The following is a 27434-nucleotide window of genomic DNA, read 5'->3' as shown; positions in this document are numbered from 1 at the left end:
TGAATAGCTTTTACAGTTTTATTTAATGAGTATTAATTTCCTTGCAGGAAAAGAGGATTTCTAGCAATTAAATAATATTCTAATATGAAGAAAGATGTATCTGTACACACATAACCTTGTTTAATATAGATCTTCTCTTTGTAGATACCAATTCATGAATAGGCCTAAACTGATAGTACCTATTTCATTTATTACGGGTAGAGATTTCCCATTTTACAAACAAACCTTAGTTATAGGAAGAGGTTCAGGGTTTCAGAATGTCTTTAGTATACGTCTGCTGCTACTGGAGGGGCAGAATTCCCTTGCCATCCGTCAGGTGACACCCACTTGCAGCTGCAGGGCACTCTGCAGGAGTACTCTTCTATGCTAGATTTAAGTACAAACAGCGGGGAGGGAAATAGCTCAGTGGTAGAGCATGAGGTCCTAGGTTCAATCCCAGTACCTCCATTAAAAAAAAAAGCATATAAAGATGATGTATACGGGATAATCCCCTGGTAACTATATATGCCCTCTGTTCTTATCAAACTATAATTTGCTTACTTTTCCTCAAATAAAATTTTCTCATTCCTATCTCTTTACCAGTCTCCCCCATCATCACCACCACCACCACCACCCTTTTTTTCTCCCAGTTTCTCTAATCTGGAATCCTATATAAGCTTCTATGCAAATATAACGTTTTCAAGGGTCAAAGTACTATCTTGCCCTTAAAGGACTTAGATTAAAGACTTAGGAAGATTAAAGTCTTCCCTGCCTATTCTACCCTACAGTAATCTAGGTAGGTTCTGACCTTTTTTAGTCTTTATCAAACATTTGGATCTAGTATTTTTGCTACCTAATACCACTAATTAGCTCTTCACCAACTTTTTTACCTTCCAATTAGATTGTAAGCTCCTTCAAGGCAGATTCCTATCTTCTGTTTTTCCTGTATTCCACACGCACCTACATAGTAGATGCTCTACATATCCTGGTTTTGAAAAGTAACATGGTCAACCCCAACATGACTCAACATAGTGTTCTTTACAGATTTTTCTAGAGCCAAAATATGTTCTTTGTATAAACATGGATTTTCTGCTACCCAATCTTTTTCTCTTTTTTTTAGTTTTTGGTATCAGAATTCGTCAGCTGACTCTGTGTCCCAGCCACAGGACTGCAGTTGTTCATCCTGTGGGAAATCAACTTCAATGTCATAAACAAAATTTGGATCATCCTTCTTCTTCTGATTTTTCTCAAAAAGTTCATCCATGATGCTCTTCCTTTTGGCAAGTTCCTTGTCATCTAGTTTGTTCAGGTCTTCCTCAGGATCAATGGTTGTTTCCCGCTGAATTTGTTCCATTGTTTCTGCCAAACTCTGCCCCAACAAGTAACCTCGTAAAAAACTGAATAACTTCTCTAGCTGCCTCAGGGATACTTGTTCCAGGTAGCCCTTGTGTCGCGGATTATTCTTTAGTTGTTCAGCAGCTCTGCCACAATCTAGGAGGGAGGAATAAAACTATCATACCACACACACCACCACAAACTACTGAGGCACCACAATTACTGAAAGCATTGCCAGCCATTAAAGTCAAGTAGCTATGTGGCTTTTGGGGAATGAATTATTTTGCATAACTATTTCTTTATCTCAAGCTTTGAGTGTGGTGGGGGAAGGAGGGATATATTTTTTATTTCCTTAACTTAAAATTACTTTGAGGAGATGTTAAATGCTTTTAACTGGAGAAAGTATGAGAAGAAATAGTATTACAGCTTTAGATATTAGTATTGGTACTAAGAAAATATCAGGACTATAAATAAAAAACACATTTGGAGGGAGAGAAGAGAGTTAATATTATTTGAAAAATGTTATCTCATTTAATTCACACTGCAGTTCTGAAAGGTTGGGTTTATCAATTTACTTTTACAGATTAGGAAACTCATGCTCACTGAGTAATTTAGCCAAGATCATACACCTACCCTGACTGTCATGACTTGAACCTAGGCCTATTTAACTATGAAGGCCACGTCACTCCATTACCTGAGACTCTAATCGTTCTTATTAAGTGGCTCAGAGAATATTTAAGGTAGGAGGCAAGATAAAACAAGGTACCTGAAAACTTTGAAAAGTTTCGGACTGGCATGATGCGCTGGCGATTTTTCCCCTTCATTTCATTCTCATAGATTAAGATAATAGCCGGAGGCTGGAACCTAACTCCACATTTCTTGGCAGTGCACATCATTCTCACATACACTTCAGGGTAAATCAGAGGAAGTCTGATGAAAATGTGTTAGTCACACAATGACTTCCTGCTAAAGGGGGAAAAAAATTAAGTGTTGGATAAACCACATTCCCTCCTACTCTTCCTCCCCAGCAGATCTGGCTCTAGTCCAGTCTAGAGATGCATGTGCAGTCTGTCAAGATCTGTATTTCAAGGGCTACCTTGAAAGTTCAATTTGGCCCTGGGTTATCCTTAGTCTGTAGAATCTCTGGTTCACTGAGGAGTATAGGTTTGTTCACAAGTGAGCCTAGAAATGCAGTTCAGTTTGGATCTCTTAGTGTATTGTACTCTTAACTAAAGATTGTATATGAACCCCTGCGTCAGCCTAAGAATCAACTTACAGAATCTTTTTTATTCACCAATTAAATAAGTGTGTATAAGCTCCCTCTATGTCAAAGTACTAAGAGTTTTTTAACCTTATACATTATGTCCTGAGAGGTTCACCAGACATCTCCTTTGTATTTTCCCAATCATTTTACTCATTGAAATTTTTTGTAATTACTTATTTAATTAAAAAACTTACCTTCCCTTCTATTCTTTATGCTCCACAAGGTCAGGGAATATATTCATTGTTCACCACAATATGCCCAGCACAGTAACTGCACTGTAGCAGGCATTCCATTGTTTAAGTCAATGTATTAATATAAGACACAGTCCCTGTACATCCTCTAAGTATTGACAGTCTAGAATTCTGATCAAAAAGACAGACTCAACACAGAATCAGCCACTATATATACAAGGCAATAAAGCTTACATGGCTTTTATTCCAATTTATGTCTCATTACATGATGTTTTTCAGTTACAAGAAACAGCCATTTTGCAGGTTAATACTTTTTCACTCCCCCTTCGTTTCCCTGCTCTCAGTGCCAAAATACATTTAATTATAGGAACTGCTTTAGATGTGACTTATATTCCCTGGGAGATTTGCAAATGTCAAAGCACCTAGAGGTAAAGCAGCATAGGGATGATATCTTCATAAACACAGTTCTGTTACAGAATCACTATAAGAACATAGTTATTTAACACATGTTTATTGTAGAAAACTGGGGTGGGGTGGGGGAGGGGGAGAAGAAACATAAAATTATCACCCTTGATTCCTTCCAGTCTTTTCTCTAGTATGTTTCATCTTTTTAAACTATAGTATGTTTCTTGTATTATACATACTATTTCCTGCCTTTTAAATTTAACAACCTATGTAATTTTGTCATTAAATGTCTTTCTAAAAATGCAAATTTTTATGACTGCAAATGTTTTGTCCTGTGGATATACCACAATCTGTATTATCTACCCCTTACTGTTGAATGTGAGAATTTTTACTCTTAGGAAATGAATCATTTATTAAAAAATGCTTTTTCAAATTATTGTGCTCTGCCTCTGATCTGATGCAATGACCCCACCCCAGCCCTTCTTTGTTCTTTTCCCTCTTTTTTTTTTTTAAACAAATATCCTTGCAGTTCACCTCATTAAAATTTGTTAACACAGTTCTTAACTGCATGCTTATACTGCTATTTTCAGTTTCAGGTAGTATCTTCTGACATTTTTCCTCTTTAGGACATCCGTCCTAGAGCCCTCTGTTCTGCTCTAATTTGCATTTAATACTCTCTAAGTTTGCTTACAGATTCAATTCATAAAGACTGAGGACACATTTACCTAGCTCTTCTTCCTACACATTTAAATTTTTCTCCGCAGGGATCAGTGACCAGCGAAATCTTGCCAAGCATCCCCACAGCACCTAAAAGTGTACGGATTTGATCATCAGGTAGACGATCCTTTCCCTACTTAAGTCAGGACACGGCTGACTAGATGGGGCTGTGGTTTCTTACCCATAGAGAAGTACAGAAAGAGCATCTTCTGCAGGCCAATGTCTAAAGCTTCCGTGAGGAGGCTGTTTCCAGCAGTGCACAGAGGAACACAACTTGACTTTGAGGCCGGGCAGAGCCTGGCGCTGCAGAAAGAGGCGACAGCTACAGGCCCGCAGACGTGACTGAATGAATTCCCCGGTAGGAGGCCCGCATTGGCAAATACCTGGAAGTGGAGGTGGACACTGGGAGTTCAGCCAGCCGTATCCCAGGACAGCTTACGGAGCTCAGGGTCAGGCTGGGGGCCCAGGGACCCGTCCCCAGGGACCCGTCCCCAGAGTAACAGCCCCTGCATACGCCACGCGCTTGCGCACTCCTCGCCCCGCCCCCGACCGGGCCGGTGAGGGGCTCGGCGCTGCGGCGAAGGGGTGGGACTGTTTCCCGCGACGCCGGAACCTTCGGGGGCCGGGACTGTGGGGAGCCGGGAACGGCGGGACCGCAGGCATGCGCACAGCCATTCTTCCGTCCCGGTCGCTAACTCCGTGACAGTGCTCTCTAAGAGCGGTGTGAGGCGTGTGCAGATTCCTCCGACCGCATTTTGTCCCCGCGCGCTCTTCTCGGGCGCGCGTTCTCTGGCGTCCTGGCTGCCCGGGCCGTGGCTTGGCTGCTCCTCTGGGGGGCAGCTGGGCTTGCCTGCTTACCAGTTACAGCCTTTGACACCTCCGGGACCCACGCCGGTAAAGGGAGGGGCGGGGCTTCGGCGGTGGGGGCGGGGTTTAGAGTCGAGGGGCTGGGGAGCAGGTCCCGGGTCCTCCCCGTCCTGCGTTTTGCGAAGGTACTTCACAGTACCTTGGCGCGCGACTCTAAACCTGTAAGGTGAGCTAGAGGAGGTTAAACACAAAGGCCACAAGCCTCCGGCCCCCATTCCCCCAGCCTTCGCAGCTTTGTGGCCGCTCCTGGTTATCTGGGGAGTCGGGCTTTGTCGTTCTGAGGCGGGACTGGCCGCACTATTACTAAAATATTGCAAAGGAAATACAACAGTGAAGCGTTTTGGGATGCTCTTAAGATGCATGAAACTTCGGACTACCAAGGAGCCAACAAAGCCTAAGCACCCTGTGAGAACCCTAATCTAGAATACAGCGACTTTGTGGGGGTGGGAAGAGGAAGACGACTGGTTTTATTTACAAACATTTTTGATAATAGACTAGATTCGGCTGTGGTTTCTTTATGACTGTGGGCTGGGCAAGTGAGTTGATTCATTTCTTTGGGCCAGAGTCCGTGGGCTGGAGTTCTGTGCTAGGTGCTGTGGATCCAACCCTCGTTGAGCTTGCAGTGTAGTAGGACAGAGGGATACGTCAGTAGTAATTAGAACAAAGTGATAATGTTTGAGAGGGAAAGGAAGGCCAGTACAAACCAGGTGAGTTTCTCCATCTGTAAAACAAGGATATTAGATTACTATCAGTGCAGTTCTGCTTTTGTGTGTTTACATATTAGCTTCTCAAATTTATTTGAGGAAAGGATTATTAGGCCAAGAAGAATTTTAAAATAGACTAATTGTTATCTGAAGAGTTCTCCAGCCCTGGCATTTTACGATTAAAAAGGGGCCAATTTCCAGAGCCATTTCAGACCACAGTAACCAAGTAAAGTAATATTTAAGAGGAAAAATCTCGGTGAATTCAGATACAACAAATTCGTTTTTAAAATGGTACTTTTGCTTTAAAAACCATAATAATCTAGTATTTGCTATACTGTTTGTAAATTAGCCTTTCTACCATCTCAAGATGAATGGGATTTACTGTTCTCTGGTGTATATCTCAATAGAATTTAAGCCTATTAATCTGGCCTTTTTTCTAATTTAATTTATTGGTAGACATAAACCCTTACTCCCTACCTCCATTAGAATTAAACATTGAAGAAACATCTGGATTTATACAAGACATATTCTATCAGTTATTTGGGAAAAGATGGCATAGGCTTTTCCAAAGCAATTAAGGATTTCTTTAAATAGCTGGGAGAGTGGAAATACCTTAGGCTTTAAAAGTTAGGCAAATCTTGCTTCTAATAACTTACTTAGTTGTATGACCTAGACAGTAACTGTTTATAAGTCAGAGTTTCCTTCTGTGTACAAATGGCATTAATTGTGTTTGTCTATTTTGATGGTTGTGAAAGTTAAAATATATGTGAAAGCCCCAAGTAGAGGATCTGTCATATAGATATTATTAACAAATGTTATTTTTTCCATACTTTTTTCCTTCCTTCCCTTGTATTTTTCAGATGTTTCCATCAACACTCATATTTTTTTTTAATCTCCTCCGGATTACGTCTAATGGACTTAACAACATAAGGCAGTATATGGTTTTCTGTGTGTTTGTTTTAATATTCTTCCCACACATTTTCAGTCTTTGAAATGAAGTAAAATTCCATTGCAAGGTGCCTGGACAGAGTTGGTGATCATTAGGAGCTGAATTTTTAACTTTACAAGGCAAACATCAAGTAATAGTTTTAATGTCTGAATTCTGCATGGAGTCAGTATAGTCAGATTTCTGGTTATTCTAAGTTTATAAAGGAACCCTTTGAACGTTTGAAAAGCCTCCAGTTCTTGTTTTTTCTTTAAACTCTCCCAGCGTCTCCACAAGGTATAAATGTACCATCTTTTCAGTTTTCTATGTGTGGATGGTAGAATATAGAAGTTGCCAGTTTGTATCTGATACTCAGTTTCAGTGAGCTAGGATTAAAACAGATTTCCTGGCTCTTTGGCCATTCTGGTTTTCTTTGTGTCCTGGGATCACCTGAATAAAGTAATATAAATAACCATTTATATAGAGTGCTTGCTCTGTGGTATGCCCTCTTCTAAGTGCTTCTACATATATTAAATTCTCATGACAACTAGCAGAGAGATAAACTATCTTGCCCAAAGTCACACAGCTGTTAAGTGACAGACTGGGATTTGAAACTAGCCGATCTAACTCCAAAGTCAGTGTTTTTAACCCTAATGCTATTCTAGGAGTAGATTTATGTGTAGCTCAAATTGCTTAACTTTTAAAAGTTTTTGTTTTGTTTTTGGGTTGGTTAGATTTTCCAGGTAAATAAAGCCTTTTCAAACAATTATTTTATAATTATTTAAATATTCTTTCATTGAATACTTATTTTATTTAAAAAAATCTTTTGCTTGTTATAGGCATAAGGGCCACTTGTTCTGAAATTATTTTGAGGCAAGAAGTTTTGAAAGATGGTTTCCACAGGTAAGTTTCCCATTGACTTATGCTTAAATCAGACTACTGTTTAATATAATTTAGAGCAAAAAAATAGAGCAACTGTTGAGCTGAAAAATGGATAAACTGAAAAAGTCACTTGTTTTCTTAAAGTTATAAGTGACAGATGTGTGGTTCATAGTTTGAAATACTGATTAAAATAACAGCGGAGAAAAGAAGGAGAAAACCAACATTTATTATTTATTATGCATATTCTTTACTATGCATATTTACTATGCATATATTTACATAGCTAGGGGCTATATATACAGCATTCCATTTAATCTTCACAATGGTTGTGAGATAGATGATACTTTTCTTGTATTTCCGATGAAGGAACTAGTGTTCAGAGAATTTAAATAATTTGGTATAGGGTAGGGTGGTAGAGCTCTGAATCAAATTTAGGACTATCATATCCCAAAGCCACACTCTCAAGTACTGAGATATTATACCACCCAAACTCACTATTTCTGATTTACAGGACTTGGTTCCAAAGACCAAGCTGTTTCCAAAATAGAAATTATCCTCAAAAATGAATATTTGCCAGTATTGAAGGTATTAAAAAAGACTGATAAAAAGTTGTGCTAACTGTTCTATAAGAAGTTCCCAAACTTTAAAGCTTCTCAAGGTGATGACTTTGAAATTATTCTCAGATGTTTGACTTATGAGTTCTAATACATTTATTTTTTAAATCCTTTCATTTTATAAGTCACCTTAAACTAAAATAACTCACTTTCCTTCCTCTTCAAGGTTAGCCTATGTGTGAATGGCTAGGAGGTATTGTAGAAAGAACTTTGGTTTTTTTTTGTTTGTTTTTAATTTAGATCAATTTGGGCTCAAAGTGTAGCTCTATTATTTAGTATCTGTGTGGCCTTAGTCAAGTTACTTAAGTCTTTGCTACCCTTACTGGTACAATTAAACCATGATTGTATTTCCTTATTAGGGTTGTGAGGGTTAAATTGGAGAATATAAGGAAAGCTCCTTAATGTAGTGCTTGTCACACAGTACATACCCAGGAAATGTTAGCTATTATTAATAATGAGATAGGTGATCAATCTGCGCAGTGCAGTTTCAAAGAGGAGATGTGACTGTAAAGTAATAAAACTGATTTGGGGAGGGAAGGCACTTCTGAAGGGAGTTTTTGACAGAGTTCCAGACACATTTTAAGCAATATCAGGGTAATTATGCCAGTTATGTAGCTTCTCTCTTTAATGTTAATTGGAATGTATTTTTAAGAGGAATGGGAGATAACTGATTCCAATAAAGAAGAAAGAAGTGCCCGAAGAGGCTTTTGTGACAACAAAAGTGGCTCAAAACTTGTTCAATTGCAAGTACTGAGGATAAAAAGCAGGACATAAAACCAAAAATGAAGAGTTGCAGAATCCACAAGAATAGCTTCACAAACTAGAAATGTCAGAGTTACTTGAGACCTTCAGAAAATGCCAACAGTAATTTTTTTTTTCAGGCTTCCTAGTTATATTTGGAGCAGGTGTAGTCTTGCTGAGAGGGTGGATGAGAAAATACTAGCATATTATAGAATGTAGAATTTGTTAGCTCCTCTTATTTCTATCTTCTTAGTCAAGAATTACTTCCACTCTCGAAAGGGCCAAGCAGTTGCGGGTAGTAGGAAACTGTGAAGTGCAGGAAAGGTAAGGGAATTGTACTAAAGGGCCTTAGTACTGTAAATGAGTTTAGAGTCTCCCCTCTCTGATGAACTATATCTCACTGCAGTAGGAGAACTTGCTTAAACGATTGCTGAACTTTTGTTGGTAATCTTTGGATAATCTGGAAGCTAGTTAGTTGATGTCGATTTGGGGCAAAATTCTGGACCGATTATTAAAAGGGTGCTTGTGAACACAGAAAAGGAATTGTTGGCCTCTAGGAATTAGCATGAATTTATTACAAGCTTATTTCTTTTATAGAGCTACTAGATAAATGAAGCAGAGAAATGCTATAGCTTTAGTATATCGGATTTTCTGCAAGACTTTTGATAAAATTTTATGTCATGTTTGTGAACAAGATGAATAATGTGAACTGGAGGGTAATACAGGTGAATAACTTCAGAAAGATGAACAAATACATCCAACATGTTCTGATTAATTGATTGTCATCTCCAAGAGATGTCCTGTCTTTTTAGAAGGGTCTCTGTCTCTGTCTGTGTTTTTTCTGATGATAAAATATTGCATGTTCATAAATATTTAGATAGTACCCAGAAGAAAAAAGATGATTGATATATTCCACTTTTGTAGAGGCAGAATGAAATGGTAGCTAAGAATTTGGGTTTTAGAGTAAAACTACAGAGTTTGAATCTTGGCTCTTGGATGATTTATTTAGTCTCTTTGTGCTTTCCTTTCCTTTCTTTTTTCTTTTTTGAAAAAGGGAAAATATTTTTGTTTACTCATATGTGTATAGAGAACTTTTGGATTTAATTGATTTCCTTATTGTGTGATTAGCTTTTACATTACTAGAAATGATATTTGGGGGCAAAAATAGACTAGAACAATGCTACAGATACATTCAAAATTCTTTCAATGAATGCAAATTATTAGGAAAATGAAATGCTATATGTAAAATTACATCAGACTACTTTAAAGAATAAAAGCAAATATATATAGATAGATAGCTGCTCTTGATATTTAATTCTTGAAATTTCTGCTGTGTTCCTGGAGCAATGAGTTCATATAAATTTATTGATTATCTGTAAACAAAAAACTATCATACGTTTATGTAAAGGCTGAAAGTGTTTCCCCATACTTTTTGAGTTGGAGGTGACAATTTTTCTATGAAGAGGGTGACATGGATATTTTAACCCCAGTGCTTTGTTTTCTTACAGGTAAAAATAGGAAGTATAATAGTACTATTTCATAGTGTTTTTTTAATCAGCTTCATTGAGTTTGGCAATTATATACACCCATGTAACCACTACCCCAATCAAAATATAGAACATTTCCATCATCTCCAAAAATACTCATATGCTAGTTGCAGTTATTCTCCTTATCCATACCCACACTCAGCCAACCAGTAATCTACTTTCTATCATTCAATAGATTTTCTAGAATTTTATATAAATGAAATCGCATGGTATGTACTTCTTGATATCTGGCTCCTTTCATTCAGCATTATATCAATAAGATTCAACCATGTTTTGTGTGGCGTTAATTTGTTCTTTTTGTTGCAGAGTATTGAAATTTGTTTATTCATTCATGTATCTAAGGCATTGGAGTCATTTCTAGCTTGGGGTTGTGATAAGTAAAACTGTAATGAACATTTGCGTACAAGTCTTTGTGTGGACATATTTTCATTAATTTTGGGTAAATATCGATAGACAGAATTTCTGGATATATGGTAGATAAATGCTGAATTTTTTAAGAAACTGCCAGACTCTTTTCCAAAGCATTCATACTGTTTCACATTCAGCATCAACATCTCATACACCAAAAATGTATGAGAGTTCTATTTCTGTCACATCCTTACCAACACATGGTATGGTTAGTCTTCTTAATTTTAGACATTCTGGTGGAGATGTAGTGGTATCTCGTAGTTTTAATTTGTATTTCCCTGATGACCGATGACATTGAGCATCTTTTCATGTGCTTATGGGCTGCTGGTGTATCTTCCTTTGTGAAGTGTCTTAGTGTTTTGTTCATTTTTAAACTGGGTTGTTTGTCATTTTATTATTGCGTTTTAAGAATTCTAATTTTGATGGAGTATAGTTTATCAATTTTTTTTTGTTTGTAGTTCATGGGTTTTGTGTCCTGTGAAAGAAATCCTTGCCTATTCCAGGATAGTGGAAATTTTCTTTTAGAAGTGTTATATGGGATATGATCCTTTTTTTTTTTGTATGGAGGTACTGGGGATTGAACTCAGGAGCTTGTGCATGCGAAGCACATGCTCTGCCACTGAGCCATACCCACCCCCTACCCTGTGTATGGTCCATTTTGAATTAATTTTTGTGTATACTGTTAGGTAAGGGTTAAGGTTAATTTTCCATAAGGATAGCCAGTTGATCCAGCATCATTTGGTGAAAAGTCTGTTCTTTCCTCATCAAATTACTTCTACACCTTTGTTAAAAATTTGATTACCTTATATGTGAACATCTGTTTGTATATTGTATTCAGACTGTGGCCCATGGGCCAAATCCTGCTCATTTTGTATTGCCCTTGAGCTAAAGATGATTTTTACAATTTTAAAGGTTGTTTTAAAAAAAAAAGCAAAGAAAAATATTCAACAGAAACTTTATGTGGCTCACAAAACCTCAATTATTTTACTATTAGGGCCTTCACAGAAAAAGTTTGCCAACCCCTGATCTGTATGTCCATCCATATGTCAGTAATGTACTCTTTTGATAACCGTAACTTGATATTACATCTTCAAATCACAGTCCTTCACCTTTTTTTTTTTCAAAGTCTGAGTCCTTCACCTTTTTTTTTTTCAAAGTTGTTTTGGTTATTCTAGATGTTTTGCATTTTCATATAACTTTTAGAATCAGCTTGTAGATTTTTTTTGGATGGTGGTCATGGTAACACAACAAGTCTGAGTCTGAGTCCTTCACCTTTTTTTTTTTTCAAAGTTGTTTTGGTTATTCTAGATGTTTTGCATTTTCATATAACTTTTAGAATCAGCTTGTAGATTTTTTCAAAAAAGCTTCAGGAAATTTTGATTGGGATTCTATTAAAGAACTTCAGAGGCAAGTTCTTTGACTCAGATTTTCGTTCTTGCAAAGGACTCCTCATTTGTGGTATCATATGCAACTAATGGCTGCCTGTACTCCTCTGTAGTACATTGCTGCTAAGATACCGTTCTTGACCAGCTGTATCACATATCCCAAATTTCACATGGCTTTCAAAAACAGCCCCAGTGGTACTCTCATGAAATTGGCTCCTCACAAAGAGAAACACTAGGCTTCATTTGCTAATAGCAGGCTCTCCCAGAAGTACTAGTTTGAACTGGCATATTTTATTTCCAGTGTTTGGCCGTTTGGATATTGTTACTCGTTGATTAGCCAAGTTCAAATTTGAAAGAAGTCCTTAATTTTAGTCTCTTAGATGAATTTCAAGGATGCAAGGGGTCAATTTTTCTCTTTCTGGAGGTGAGGAAACCTGAGACCACACATGGAAGGCTGTGAGGCTGAATCTTTCTGGCAGCAGATCCCAGGCATAGTCTGAAGAACAAGGCAGTCTGAGGCTGTGGCTTTGGTGGAGGCAGTCTCCTCCTCCTGTTGATTTCCAATTTAATTTCATGTGGTTGGAGACCATATTCTGCATGATTTCAGTTCTTTTAAACTTCTAGAGACTTCTTTTATTGCCCACCATATAGTTTTTCTTATGTACTTAAAAATGTGCTTTTGTTTGGTAGAATGTTCTATAATTCTCAGATCAAGTAAATTGAAGGTTGTTCATGCCTTCTATATCTTTCCTGATGTTCTATTTGTTCTATCCATTACTGAGAAAAGAGGATCAAAATCTTTTGTTGTAATTGTGGATTTGTCTGTTTATCCTTGTAGTTCTACCAGTTTTTGCTATTAAGTAAACTAAATGAACACTTTGAAGCTGCTTTTCAGGGCATATAGTACATTTAGAATTGCTAAATTTTCCTGATGAATTGATCCATTTATTTTTGTGTAATGTCCTTCTTTATCCCTGACAATGCTCCTTGTCCTGAAGTCTACTTTTTAAATAGTAGTATAGCCACTCCATATTTATTGTTATTAATATTTGCATATATTTTCTATCCTTTTACTTTTAACTTATCTGTGTGTTTATATTTAATGTGTTTCTTGTAAACAGCATGTAGTTAAGTGTTGCTATTTTATCCATTTTGTCAGTCCCTATATTCTAATTGGAGTCATTAGACCATTTACTTTTAATGTAAATATTGACTTGATTGGTTTGTTTTAAGTCTATCCATCTTGCTACTTTTTTTTTCTGTATTTTTTTCTATTTGTTCCATGGAATCTTTTCTCTCTTTTCTTGCCTTGCTTTGGATAAATGGAGTATTTTTTAAGCACTTCCATTTTATCTCCATTTTTGGCTTATTAACTATACTTCTCTCTCTCTTTTTAATTGGTTACTTTTAGAGTTTGCAATTTTAACTTATCACAGTCTACCTTCATATAATATTATTCCAACCATGAATAATGTATGACTCTTATATCAGAATAGTTCATTTACTTCTCCTCCTTTTTATGCTATTCTTACCATACATTTATTAACTATGTATTTTTTACTTATGTTTAAAACCTCACCATATATTTTTTATTTTTGCTTTGAACAGTCATTTTTTTTGCATTGTTTACTTTAATTATGGTAAAATATCCATAACGTAAAATTTGCCATCTTAACCATTTTTAACTGTATACTTCAGTGGCATTAAGGACATTCACATTGTTGTGTTACCATGACCACCATCCACCCACAGAACTCTCTTCATCTTGCAAAACTGAAACACTGTACCTTTTAAACAATAACTCCTCACTCATCCCTTCCCCCAGTCCCTGGCAACCACCATTCTACTTTCTATCTCTATGGGAATCTCCACTGAACAGTGGTCTGTAGGCTTTGGTTGGTTGGAATGCAGATGTCTCCCAACCCTATGTAAAATTTCAGAATTTCTCATCTTTCAGTTCCCAGGTCATTCTTTGTCCAGTATTGTGGAGTTACACCTTACTCATACTTATCTTAGTATTCAACAAAAACTTAAGGGGACTCCAATTCAGACCTCTAGAACTCTTTCTACAAAGTTCTCTCCTCTCTGGAACTTAGTGCTGTGATTTCTAGCTGCTTAAGCCTCCCTTATCTTCTATCTCTATTTTCTCACTTAAGCAAAACCACTGTGCTTTGGACTGCCTTCCCTGCGCTTGGTCCAAAATGGGCCTTCAGATAGAAAGCTGGGACAATTATACATTTAGGTTTATAATCTACTTCAAATTAATATTTGTATATACTATGATGTAGAGGTCAAAGTTTAATTTTTCTATATAGATATACAGTTGTTTGAGTACTATTTGCTGAAAAGATGACCCTTTCCCCCATCAAATTATATTGGCACCTTTCTTTTAAAAAAGTGTGTGCCCATTTCTGGACTCTATTCCTTTCCACTGATCTTTGTTTTCACACTAATACTATTATGAAAGAGCTAATGAGTGATGTGATATAAATATTTTTTATAATCTAATTTTGAAAAGCTAATTTGAAATGTAGTATTTCTACTAATTTGAATGTAATGTTATACTATCTCATTTAACAATTGAATGAAGAGATTTACTTTAAGCATACTTGTTTTGCAGAGAACTGTTAATAAAAGTGAAATTTGGAGAGAGCATTGAGGACTTACAGACTTGCCGACTCTTACTTAGACAGTACATCCCGACAGGACTTTTTGTGGATCCTTATGAGTTGGCTTCATTACAAGAGAGAAACATAACAGAGGTACAACTGTTAGAGGATGTTTTTGAGAGAGAAGTTATCTTAGGAATGCTATAATTTGGATTAAGACAAAATAGTAGATAAGATAACATTGTAGTATTTTTTATTCATTTTTGTTTAAGTGTGTAAAAGTAATTATTCTTAGATAGGATGGGACTATTCTTTAAAAAGTAAGTGACACTTGTCATACTTGTCAGTAATAAGCCAACTAAACTGAATTAGTTAAAGCTTGTCTTTGAGAAGATTAATGATTAATACTGCTTCAACAGAAACTTTGTTAAATTGATGTATAACCCAATATGTGTATCACTTGGGTATGGGAGGAAATGAAATGAATATTGGATATCTATATACCAGATATCTTCATATTTTTTAAAGGAAACAAGGTGAAATTAAGCATTCTAAGAAAGATTATGTCCCACACCCTTTACATAAATTAATCTTTATAACAACCTTGGAAGTATTCCATTTTGTAGATAAAGATACAGGCACAAAGAATCTAAATAGTTTATCTAAGAACTTACAGGTAAATAGAAGAGCCAAGAAATGAATGAAGGATTGTCTAATTGCAAAGTTGTTGTTCTTTCTGGAAATGAATCATGCTTCTTAGTTAGTTTCTCTAACTTTGATAAGAATCATCTGGGAACACTTTTTGTACAGATCATTGTCTTCTTGAGAGAGCTTAACTCAGCAGGTCATATTGGACCCAAAAATCTGTTAATGACTCAGTGATTCCTATAAAGAAATTTTGGGAAACATGGTCTTAGTTCATAATTCTATTTATGAATTTTAAAAAGGCAAAATGGATACACTTGGAGTCCATGATGGCAGTTTATTTCTAATTGTGGTTTAGGCCAGTTTCTTCACCTGTTTTATTTGTTCACATTTCGTTTTGACTAGGTAATTACATTCTCATGGTTGAAAATTCAGGAGGTATAAAAAGGTATACAATGATAAGCTTTCACCTATTTTAACTCCCAGTCACCAAGTTTCTTTCTGTGTTTTGTTTTTTTGTGTGTACATATGACAGTTTAGATACATATGTTCACATATATAGAGTTTAGATACGTTTACACATGTGGGAAGATGCCATTGCTTTTTTTTCTCATTTGTTTCTTTTTTTCACTGAGCCATGAATTCAGAATGAGGGTTTTTAATTTTTAAATAATATGTTTCAAATTTGGCTTGTAGTGACATGGATTAGAAACATACTTAAACCTACTTAATAAAATTGCTTACCATGTTTTAATAAAATTGAATTTTTTTGCATTATGAGTACCCAAAAAGAGGTCATATACTCACACCTTTGACTGGGATGAGGTAAGGATATATGCAGGTAGATTGTAACAAAAAAATAGAGTGGGTAAAGGGTATGACTATAGATTGATTGACAAGTTTATCTTGATTTTCTGCTTCCTAATTGTCTAATCCCTAATTATAATCTCTGAAGTACATTTACTCTTTCATTTTGGAAGTTTCTAGAAAAGTAGGTGTCTCATTTGTATAATTGGAAGTTGATTGCTTAATGTACTAGATGTTATTTCCTTCTGCCTACCTGAATTGACACTGTGGCCCAGTTCTTTCTGAGGAGAAGTGATATTCTATGGTGAGTTTAACTAGATAGAAGGGAATTTATACATAGGGAATGATTATTGGTTATGTATTTAGATTGATATCTTGACTATGTTAGATGAGATAAAATTTTTGGCTGTAGTACATATGGGTCCAAATCAAGTGGGGAGTAAGGCAGCAAAATATTTTGTAGGGAATTCGTGTTGGCTTGTGAGCAATTTGAAAATAAAAACAAGTCTTAAATAGGTTCAACATGGCACCTCAAATGAACTTCATTTCATTTTTAGGTAGGACGGATAAATTTAATCAAAATATCTCACATTCTTTGGAAACAGCATAATGTTAGGTTGAAACATATGAAATTGCTGTTTTGTAGGTCAGAATGGAAATGTGTTTGAAATCATAAGTTTCACTCAATTAAAATGTGTAGTCTAAGGATTTCTGCTTTGGTCAAGTTGGAGAACAGGGACCAGATTTACTTTCCCACTTAAAACAACCAAGAAATAGACAAAATATATTAATAATGGAAAAAATAAGTGAATATCAGGCAGCGAAGGCAGTGATATCTGAGACATGGGAAATAGATAAGGTGAACCTTTTGATTGTCCCAGCTTACTGCATGAGAGAGTTTTCAGGCTGTAATGCAGGAAGAGGGAACCTAAGCAGAGCCAGGTGGATTTCATGAGTTGAGGAGATGAAAGTGAGATTTTGGGAGGACCATGGTCTCTAGAATTCGTGAGACAGTGTACCAGAGCGGGGAGAACTGCACAGAGAGAAACTTCAGAGATCCATGCAAGATTCTTCTTAAGCATGTAGTTAAGTATTGATTAATGCATGCATGTGAGCAAAGTGCTTGATGCTAGGAAAAGAACCATATGAAAAAATTAGAGGTGACAGTATCTCACACAGGCCCAGTAGTAGTGCCTGTTCCCACCAGCCAGACTAGGAAATCCGTGTAATTCACTGGGAATTGGATAGAGTCAACAGAAGAACTTTTACTCAGTAGTGGGGAATACTCAGTCCTAGACTGAACATTGCTTCAGTCCTACTTAACACATTTTAAAACCAAGAACTTCCAAAAACTAGACTGTTTGCAAGTACCTTTACTGCATTCCAAACAAAGCTCAAGAATATTTATAGGAATACAGAAATATCTAGCACCCAACAAGATGAAAATCACAATGTCTTGACTGTAATAAAAAATTAACAGGTATGCAAGGATGTGGGAAAATATAACCTGTAATGAGGAGATAAATGGACCAATCAAAACTAATCCAGACTGACCCAGATACCAAAATAAACAGGCTAAGAAAACAGTATGACTGTATTCCATATGTTCAAAAAGTTAAGTACAGAAATAGAAGATATGTAAAAGAACAATTGAACTTTTAAAGTTTAAGATACAAAGTGTGAGGTAGAAAATATTCTGGATGAAACTCGTGGCAGATAAACGCAGAAGAAAAGATCAATGAACTTGAAATCATAGCAACAGAAACTACCAAAAATGTAAAATAGATAAGATAAAAAAAGAAATGTAAGAAGTGAGTGGAGCATTAATGAGTTGTGGGACAACTTCAAGTGGCCTACCATATGTATAACTGGGCTATTTCTAAGAGATAGGTGCACCCCCATGTTCATCACAGCATTATTAACAATAGCCAGGGTATGGAAACAACCTAAGTGTCCATTGATGGATGAGTAGACAAGAAAACAGAGCAGCACCATCTTTAAAGTATTGAAAGAAAAAAACCCAGAATTTAGAATTCCGTATCCAGTGAAAATACCTTTCAAAGTGAAGGTGAAATAAAAGACTTTTTCAGACATACAGGCTGAAAGAATTCATCACCATCAGACCTTCAATATAAGAAATGTTAAAAGAGGCCCTTCAGGCAGAAAGAAAATGATAATATCTCTCAATATTTGATATAAAAAGTAGACAAAATTGGTATGGATATGGAAGATTTGAACAAAATTATCATCCAACTTGACCTAATTGGCATTTATAGAACACTCCATCCAACAACAGCAGAATACACATTCTTTTATGGTGTAAATGGAACATTTACAAAAATAGATCATTCTAGGCCATAAAACAAGCCTCAATAAATTTAGAAGAATTCATGTCTTACAAAGAATATTCTCACACTACAAAGGAATTGTATTAGAAATCAAAAACAAAAAGATCTCTAGAAAAGCAATTAAATTAGAATTTAAGTTAAAAATCAAGGACAGAAAGATCTCCAGAAAAGCGTCAAACATTTGGGAACTAATTTACATACTTCTAAGTAATCCATGGATCAAAAAAGAAATAAAAAAGGAAATAAAGTATTTCAAACTGACTAAAAATGAAAACACAATATATCAAAATCGGGTACTGCTAAGGCTGTGTTTAGGGGGAAATTTGTAGTTCTAAAATGCATGTTTTAGAAACAAGAAAAGTCTCAATCAGTGTTCTCAGCTAAGCCTCCATAACCTATGAAAAGAAGAGCACATGAAACCAAAGTAGAAGAATGGAAAAACATGAAGATTGTAGCAGAAATCAATTAACTAGAAAACAGAAACACAGTAGGGAAAATCAGTGAAACCAAAAGCTGGTTTTTTAGATGAATAAAATTGATAAACCCTTAGCCAGACTGATTATAAAAAAAAAATGTACTATTAGAATCAATACCCCAATGCTAGAAAAGTATTATATATTTCATTTTTATAAAGATTTACATTTTTAGATTATACAAGTTATTCAGACACCAATTACTATGTCTTAATTGGGGAGTGTTTTTTTTTTTTTTTTTAAGAGCTCTAGTCTATATGAGAAAGACCTGTCGAATGTTACAGATATGGTACAAAAATTTCATAGTTTAATTCATTTAACTTTGCTGTGGTAGTTTATGACATGTGTAGTTGAATATTGTCAAGAAACAGTATAGATCCTTGTCTGTTTACCAGTGCATGTTGCTTTAGGAATAATTTTTGATGCATAATTTCAATTTCTTGGTAACATTCATTGCTATTGTTTTATCATAGTAAAAATGGAATAATGAAATAATGAATTATGATTTTTGCAAATCAGCATACAATCACTGGACTTTTAGGAGTTGCATTGACAGTTTGGCACATGTTTGGAAGATTTGCCAGCAGCCAGCTATTGTCTAGACCACTTTTGATTGTCAGGTTATGATTTTCAAAACTGTTTTTCTATTGTTTTGAATCAAAGTGATACCCATACCTCCAACTATCTTGAGATTATGATCACTTGTCAATTGGTGTGGCTACTTGTACATTTTTGCCCTTCCCTATTGTAGCTAGGTTTCAAGAAATTTATAACCGAAACTCCTGAGTCATCTCTAGGATCTCAGACTGTTGTTTATGGGCTAGCTTCTGCTAGTTCTTATTTGATCTTGCTTTAAAGTAGATTTGGGTCTCTGTTGAGGTTCATTTTTAAAAATTACCCTCATTTTAAAAATTGAGGTATAATTCATAAGTCACCCTTTTGAAATGTATAATTTAGTAGTTTTTAGCATATTCATAAAGTTATACAACCATCACCACTATCTAATTCCAGAATATTCTCATCACCTGCAAAAGAAAACTCCTGTAATGCTGATTTTTGAGATTCAGATACCCAGAATAAAAATTTTTGAACCATCACCAAATAATCCTTTGACCAACAGAGCCCTTTCTGAAGGCCAAAATTCCATTTACAGCAGTCTGCCTCATTTTCATTATATCCCAATTTAAATTCATATTTTAAATATTCTCAATTTTGGGAAGTTGCCATATTTTTATTTCTATAGAAAAAATAAACAAAACAACTCAATAATTAGAGAAGCTGAAGATCATAGTACCATCATAAATTCTAAATAGCAGAATTAGGAATATACTTTATACTTAATTTTCAACTAGATAAATATTGGCTATTTTATATTATTTAACCTAATTGAATAGGGGAGTCAGTTTGATCTGGCTTTGACTCTTGGCTCCTCTACTTACTGGCTGTAGTATATTGTTTATCCACCCTGATACTTTGTTTGCTCATTTATATAATGGAGCTAAGAGTTCCTACTTGATAGTGTTCTTGTGAAAATTAAAGGAAACAATGTATATAAACCACTTAGTGAAATACCTAGCTACATAGTAAGTACTCAAAGAAAGTTATCTTTATTATTATCGGGTCATTATATACGTCCTTGTTGACAAGATAGAAAATTTGGGTTACATGTTATTTTGATTTGTTATCTAGTTGTACCCAAAGAGAATTAGTTCATTAATAAATTTCTAGCAGGAGTTCTTTAGTAAAATTCCTTACGGCTTTGCTCTTGTGAGCCTTCTGATTAACATTTTTATCCTTAGATAAAAATACAGAAGACATTCATAACATTCATAAATGTTACATATATGTTGGTTAACAGATTGGGATTTCAATTAAATCTCAACAGCCTAGAAAAAGATGGATTATAGCCAGAAAGATAAAATTTAATAGAGATAAATCTAAAGTCAGCTACTTGAAAAAATAGGATAGGGGTTACTTAAAGTTTTCTGCAAAAAGTTCCAATGAAAAATGTAGGGATGAATAGGTGGAGCACAGGGTCAGTGAAACTATTCTGTATGATGCTGTAATGGTGGATACATATCATTTTACATTTGTCAAAATCCATAGAATGTACAACATGAAGAGTGAACCTTAACTTAAGCTTGGACTTTAGTTAGTAATGTATCAACATTGGCTTATCAATTGTAACAAATGTAGGACACTGATGTTAATGATAGAGAAAAATATGAGAGGTGTGTGGGGGTGTCTGTGGGAATGCTGTGTATTCTGCTCAGTTTTTCTGTAAACCTAAAACAGCTCTAAAAAATGAAGTCTATTAATTTTTAAAAATAACATATAGTTAGAGAGATAGATAGATATGTATCACACTGAAATGAGGCTGCTAAAAAGCGAATGCAATTTTTGCCAAAGAAGGTAATATTGCTCCTATTTTCTGAGTATTTCAAAAGGCAACTGATATGGTGAATGGTTTGGAAACCATGTCATGAGAAACTGGGAAAACTGTGAATATTTCTTTGAAGAGGAGAAAACTTCGTGGAGGCAGCATGGTGAAATAAAGAACATATTTATCGCAGATATTGTAAGCAAGGACAATTGGTGAATTGTTATGGGTCAGAGCATTAAGTTTCTACTCATAAAAAAGGAATAATTTTAACGGTACATAAAGTGAGATGACTCAAAGTAATGAACTCCTTTCCAGTCACAGAAAGTATTAAAGCAGTGGCTGGATACCTGAAAAATACCCTCAATGGCACAGTGGTTTAATTTGATCACCTCTGAGGTTCCTTATGACTCATAAGATGATATAATTCCTTGACCTTTGCCAATGAGTTCTGTTACTCTTATAATGAATATGTGAAAATACAGCACTTGGTCACTATCAAATAGGAGAATTAGGATGCTTGCTGTGGTGGGTAGAAGTTAATGCTGGTTTTTTCTCTGAGATACCTTAGGGCTTTGCATAGAGAATCTAGAGAAAACTTGTGTATGTATATTCACCATACACACACACACACACACACACACACACGCACACACAGATTATGTATATGTCGATATACATGTGTATATGTATGTGTATGCGTGTGTAAATTTGGTTTCATAGATAAATATGTACATATTTATACAGATATATTATGTATACACATGCACACGTTATAATTTAGGACTGATTTCTGCCACATGTGCATTTTTACTTTTGGTGTAGAATACTTACTTTAAAATGTTTTTTTACCATATTATTTTTTAAAAGAATCATTTACCATTTTTTCCATTAACTTTTTATACCCAGTATAGAAAGAGTGCTGACCTTTGCTTTGACTTCCTGACCACAATGCTCTATCTTATTCACTACCGTCTTACTTGCTTCTCTGAAGAACAGGAAATTACCAGAAAGATACCAATCATTTTAACCTAATACTGAGTTAACTGTTTTTGTCATAGTTTTCATACTTGTTGAATAATGCTATATTTATTCACAAAATTTCTTTTCTTGGTACCTGTTTTTTTACCTAAACAAAGGTTGAAAAGAAAATTACAGAGAAGTCTTTATTATGGGGAAATTTCACACTCCAGTGTGTAATTTTCTTAGTTTACTTTTGGTAAACTTTTATTAAACACAGATCACATCTTGTGTTTTCTACATAAAACTGAAGATGAAAGGGCAATGGAAATTGTTTATAAGGGGAGTGTGTTTGACGTTGTTGTTCATCTGTATAGCGTTCTTCTGGTTTTATTTTTGTTTTTTAAATGTTCCTTATTCATTTCTTCTTTTGGATTAATGTTTGTTTTCCTTTTGACAGGCAATGATGGTTTCAGAAAATTTTAATATAGAGGCGCCCAACTATTTGTCCAAAGAATCTGAAGTTCTCATTTATGCGAGACAAGATTCACAGTGCATTGATTGTTTCCAAGCTTTTTTGCCTGTGCACTATCGCTATCATCGGCCACATAGTAAAGATGGAGAAACCTTTATTGTGGTCAATAACCCTGAGTTATTGATGTATTGTGACCAAGGTAAGGGTTGCAAGTCTTTTTGGAGGGTTGAAAATAAAAATAAAGGTATAGTGGTAAGTCTGAAAGTCAAGGACAGTACTAACAAAATCGTATTTATTTTTTTTTTCTTTTTAACTCTGTAACATAAAGCACAGATATAGAAAAACTTTACAAATATATAGGCTAGTGAATTATTAGAAGGCAAATACTCTTGTAACTACCACCCAGGTCAAGAAACAGGACTTTGCCAGCCACCGTAGCAGCAGCCCTGTGTGTCCTGTCCAAATCATAGCCCCCTCCCTTCCTCTAAGAGTAACCCACTCTGCTGACTTTTAATCACATCCTTATGTTTCTTTATACTTTTGTCACCAAAGTGAGCATTCTTAGACACTATAGCTTAGTCTTGCCCATTAAAAAAATTATTTCCATTAAGTGTCTTAATTTACAGGTTTCCCCTCTATCTCTTTTAAAAAAATTATCTGTTGAAGAACTTGGGTTATTTGACCTGCAGTTTGTCATTGTTGGGGTTTGGGTAATTACACTCATGCAGTTCATCTGAGTTCTTTATTACCTGGAAATTGGTAACTGGTTCCAGAGGTGTGATCAGATTCAGGTTTGATTCTTTTGGCAAGACTATAGGTGGTGCTGTCTTCTTTTATGAGTGGGTGTGTAATGTCTGGTGCGTTTCTTTTTTCAGCCATTGATCCTCATTGCCCCTTTGCTGCTTTCTGTTTTTTCATATTGATATTGTAGCATTTTAACTATTAGTGTTTTATCTCTACTTGCATGTATTTTGGGGTTTAAGGGGATACTTTATCACCTAGTTTTGTTGTAAAAGTTGTCTATGAGTTTTTGGTTTTGTGTGTAATTGTTCTTTCTGTTTTATGTGTGGATTTAAGTATATTAAAAAACTATGCTTTCACCATTTTCAGTCTTCCTAGAATCAAGACTTTAAGAAGCCCCCTTCAGATTCAGATCTTTTTGTCTCTAAATTTGGGGAAATTAAAATGTTTACAAAAGTCAATAGCACTGTTACTAAAGACTGGCAGATAGGAAGTTTTTAACTATACATTTGCTACTGTCATATATTTTATGATGAGAAAATAAAAAAATATTCAACCATGTGGGGTTTGTTTATCTAACCTAGTTTTCTGTTTCTTTTAGTGGTAGCTTTTACTTACCCTATATAAAGTTTGGAAAAGTGCCCCATCCTGAGAGAGCAAATGGGGTTCTGGAATTGTTTGTTTTTTTGGTCTGAGAGTTCTTTACTTGGGTGTGTTTTCTCTATGGAAACTTACTGAGTTATAGGCTTAGGATCTGTTCAGTTTTCTGAGTATATATTATAGTTTTAAAAAGTTTAAATTTAAAAAAAAAAGGTCCCTGGAGTAATGGGATTTGTTAAGAAGTCATGCTCAACTTCTGTACAGTTTTTATAACTTTATAATTTCTTAAGCATCCACTTGGAACAAGCTGTTAAAATAAAACAGCATGTGATAGATGGGTCCAAATCACGTACATTGTGTATTAAAATGTTTTGAATATTCATATCCCAACATGAGAGATGGCCTAGACTCTAGTCCAGATATAGCTTTTCTGATATGATGTTCTACCACTTTTTCTCAGAGTTTCCAATTTTGAAATGCTGGGCTCAGTCAGAAGTGACAGCTGCTTGTGCTTTGAACAGTAAGGATATCTGCCAGTGGAACAATATGAAATATAAATCAGTAAGTTAACATTTTATGTTGTTTTAGGTCATGCAGCCTCATTTAAAACTCTTTTTAATGATATCACTTATATGTGGAATCTGAAACAAAAGACAAATAAACTTATCTGCAAAACAGAAACAGTCTCTCATAGAGGACAAACTTGTAGTTATAGGTTGGGGGAGCGTGGAGAGGGGATAAATTGGGAGCTAGAGATTTGCAGATACTAACTGATATATATAGAATAGATAAATAACAAGTTCATGCTGTATAGTGCAGGGAACTATGTTCTATATCTTATAGTAACTTATGGTGAAAAAGAATATGAAAATGAATATATGTACGTCCATGTATGACAGGCATTGTGCTGTACACCAGAAATTGACACATTGTAAACTGACTATACTTCAATAAAAAAAATATATATATATACACAAAAACCTCTTTTTGTAATGTTTCTGCCACATTTAAGGGATTAGCGTTTTATATTCTACCATAGGAAGCTGTCTTTTGTTTGCTTTTAATGTTGTTTCTCTGTCACTAATGGCAATAGTGGTTCCGCATTTATATAGAGTCACAGAATCATTTAATTTGGGGGGTGAAGATTTAAAGTTAGTCCCATGCTTCATTGATCCAGAGCTTAAGTATAGCTGATACACTTTTTTTAAAAAACTGATTTTACTGAATAAAACTTTACTTTGTTTAGAACTTTTTATTCATTTTCAAACAACAAATTAGTTTACTTATATTACACAGAATAAGTGAAAGAAGGGAAATAAAACTCTATAAAGTTGTATCATTTCAACTGTGATGAAGTTTCTAGACAGTTGTATTCTTATTATAATTCTAAATCTAGGCTATGTCAGGACATTTGTATAGTTTGTACCTCCCAACTTGTTTTCAGTTATTAAATAGATAAGTGTTAGTACTTCATTAACACTGGCTTTGTCTGAGAAGTCTACACTTTTCTACTTACCTTCTTTAGTTAACATGGTCTACCTCTTTCTTCTCTTCAGAGTGGTAAGTCTTTGTACAACACATTTCTTTTCTTTCCCTCTTTTTTTCTGTCCTTTTTTCCTCTTTTAAGAGCTGCCTTTTAAGTGATGCTTGTAGTATCTGAGTTTCTCTTTGTTCCTAATTCTATTTAAGGCCTGCTTTCTTTGGTTGAATGGCACAATCTGTGTCATTATTTTTACAATTTATTTTTAAGAGGAGTCAAATGAGTTTGCAACAAAAGTAAAATAAATTTAAAAAGTAGCAGACAACATAACTGTTTATCAGATAAACATAAAGCAGATTTATTCATATGTACTAATGTGAATAGATAGATTTGAACTGTTTTCCTTATAGTTACTTAGAAGTCTGTCTATCAGCTAGCTCAGGAAACTACTACTGATGGTAAAGGCTTACTACAAAGCACTACTATTTTGTAGAGGAGAACCTACTTTGAACTGATAGTTGGAAAGATGTATGATTACTTTATGCAACATAGAATTGCTTTTGAGATTTCCATTGCCATAGGGTACCTGAATTTTTTTCAAACTCTAAAATACATCTGGAGAATTGCATTTGATTTTCTTATGTGAATGAAGAGTGTGATTAGTGTTTGTTCATGATTTATTGGTTTAAAAAATTGGTGGTATATGTTGCTACAAAATAAATCACCATATTAAAACATTTTAATTCAGTTCTCTTTAAGACCATGTAAATTGAAGTAAGTGGTCATAATTAAGTACTTTGATTTATTTCTTTGTTACATTTCTTGTGTGTGTATATGTATATATACATACATACACATACATACATACCAGAAAAATAGGTGACCATTACTAAGATGGTAATCTGTATACTAAGGCTCATTTTGTTTGAGATGCCATTATTTGAAAGATAATTTCAGATGGCACTTTGTTACAGATTGTGTCAGTAACACTTTTGTGGGGGGAGGGATGTGAAAGTAGAATCCATGCATTTATAAAAAGAAACCAAAAATAAAAGTATTCCCAAGTTACCTAAATTCTAATGTTTTTAAAAATCTATTTTTAAACAATAAAATTTCCCAAAGTTTCTAATTTCTCAAAGTTTCTAAATTTCCCAGAGTTTCTAGGTCTAATTGAAACCCTTTATCTTCAAAACTGAATAGAAAATAGGAAGAAAATTGAACATAGGAAAACTTTTGCATTGCTAGTCGGTATCACAACTAATTGATGTTGTAATAACAGTAAAGGACACATTCAGTTGTGTAATTTGTGAATAACAAACTTTTAAAAAGCTGAGGAGAGAAACAGCAGAATAGGAATGAATGGATGCTTTAGTTTTATTGTTGTTTTAGGGCTTCAACTTATAGAGAATTCTGTATTCTAATATGAAACATAGTAAGAGGAAATAAATGTTTCTATTGATTACAGAAGTGACAGAATATAGTTAGAATTTTTTTTAACAGTATACTCAACTCTATGTAAGAAGCAGAAAATGTCAAAAGTAATGAGAATTTAAGAATTATTGTGGGAATTGAGTCTGATTCTGTTACATTAACTGAAATACTGAATCTAAAAGAATCATTTAAACAGTAATGTTACAGGTAGTGTAGCATTGGCTGAAAGATATTTAGAAGAAAAAGTTAAATTAAAAATCAAAGAAGTAGTGGTCTCACCTTAGAACATTGATCTTAGATGTCTCTAACTTCTCTATCCATTTCTCTCCATAGGTTTATAAGAATGTGACTCTACAGGCTCCAGTGGGACTGACCATACATACCTCTTTAGTATGTTCTGTGACTCTGCTCATTACCATCTTGTGTTCTACTCTGATCCTTGTGGCTGTTTTCAAATATGGCCATTTTTCCCTCTAAGTTTTATGCAGTTAAATGCGTTCCAGAAACCTAAGTAAGACCTA

At 34.9% G+C, this 27434-nt stretch overlaps 2 protein-coding genes and 1 non-coding gene across 7 annotated transcripts; 1 reads left to right on the top strand and 2 right to left on the bottom strand.

The window, feature by feature from the left end:
- On the bottom strand, positions 1-4504 carry CEP19 (centrosomal protein 19). Of its 5 annotated transcripts, XM_010994415.3 has the most exons (4): positions 4275-4498; positions 4073-4194; positions 2081-2221; positions 1-1470 (listed from the first exon to the last, which is right to left on the bottom strand). In XM_010994415.3, the coding sequence occupies exons 2-4, from the start codon at positions 4095-4097 to the stop codon at positions 1109-1111; spliced, it is 528 nt and encodes a 175-aa protein (XP_010992717.1). In that variant the 5' UTR covers positions 4098-4194; positions 4275-4498; the 3' UTR covers positions 1-1108. The 5 variants fall into 5 exon arrangements, with proteins under 5 accessions (XP_010992717.1, XP_031309863.1, XP_031309873.1 ...); XM_031454003.2 differs by having other exon boundaries at positions 2081-2277; positions 4073-4497; XM_031454013.2 differs by lacking the exon at positions 4073-4194 and having other exon boundaries at positions 2081-2280; positions 4275-4497.
- Positions 4238-27434, top strand: PIGX (phosphatidylinositol glycan anchor biosynthesis class X). The gene is made up of 7 exons (XM_031462349.2): positions 4238-4550; positions 4609-4785; positions 7227-7290; positions 14585-14726; positions 22647-22860; positions 24463-24563; positions 27247-27434. Exons 1-7 carry the CDS (start codon positions 4238-4240, stop codon positions 27388-27390), a joined length of 1155 nt encoding a protein of 384 aa, XP_031318209.1. The 3' UTR covers positions 27391-27434.
- On the bottom strand, positions 11142-11214 carry TRNAA-CGC (transfer RNA alanine (anticodon CGC)). The gene has a single exon. It is a non-coding gene; the product is annotated as a tRNA-Ala (tRNA).

The sequence above is a fragment of the Camelus dromedarius genome, chromosome 2 (assembly GCF_036321535.1).
Source record: "Camelus dromedarius isolate mCamDro1 chromosome 2, mCamDro1.pat, whole genome shotgun sequence".
Lineage (NCBI taxonomy): Eukaryota > Metazoa > Chordata > Mammalia > Artiodactyla > Camelidae > Camelus > Camelus dromedarius.
This window is presented reverse-complemented; position numbering and strand designations above follow the sequence as displayed.

What these genes read in the sequence shown, in the direction of transcription:
- PIGX (XM_031462349.2), top strand. Translation starts at nt 4,238, where the DNA reads ATGAATTCCCCGGTAGGAGGCCCGCATTGGCAAATACCTGGAAGTGGA. An exon ending in AAGAGAGAAACATAACAGAG is followed by an intron (nt 14,727 to 22,646) that starts GTACAACTGTTA and finishes TCCTTTTGACAG; the next exon opens with GCAATGATGGTTTCAGAAAA. An exon ending in ACAATATGAAATATAAATCA is followed by an intron (nt 24,564 to 27,246) that starts GTAAGTTAACAT and finishes TTCTCTCCATAG; the next exon opens with GTTTATAAGAATGTGACTCT.
- CEP19 (XM_010994415.3), bottom strand. Translation starts at nt 4,097, where the DNA reads ATGCTCTTTCTGTACTTCTCTATGG. An exon ending in CTTTCTGTACTTCTCTATGG is followed by an intron (nt 2,222 to 4,072) that starts GTAAGAAACCAC and finishes TTTACCCTGAAG; the next exon opens with TGTATGTGAGAATGATGTGC. An exon ending in AAACTTTTCAAAGTTTTCAG is followed by an intron (nt 1,471 to 2,080) that starts GTACCTTGTTTT and finishes CCTCCCTCCTAG; the next exon opens with ATTGTGGCAGAGCTGCTGAA.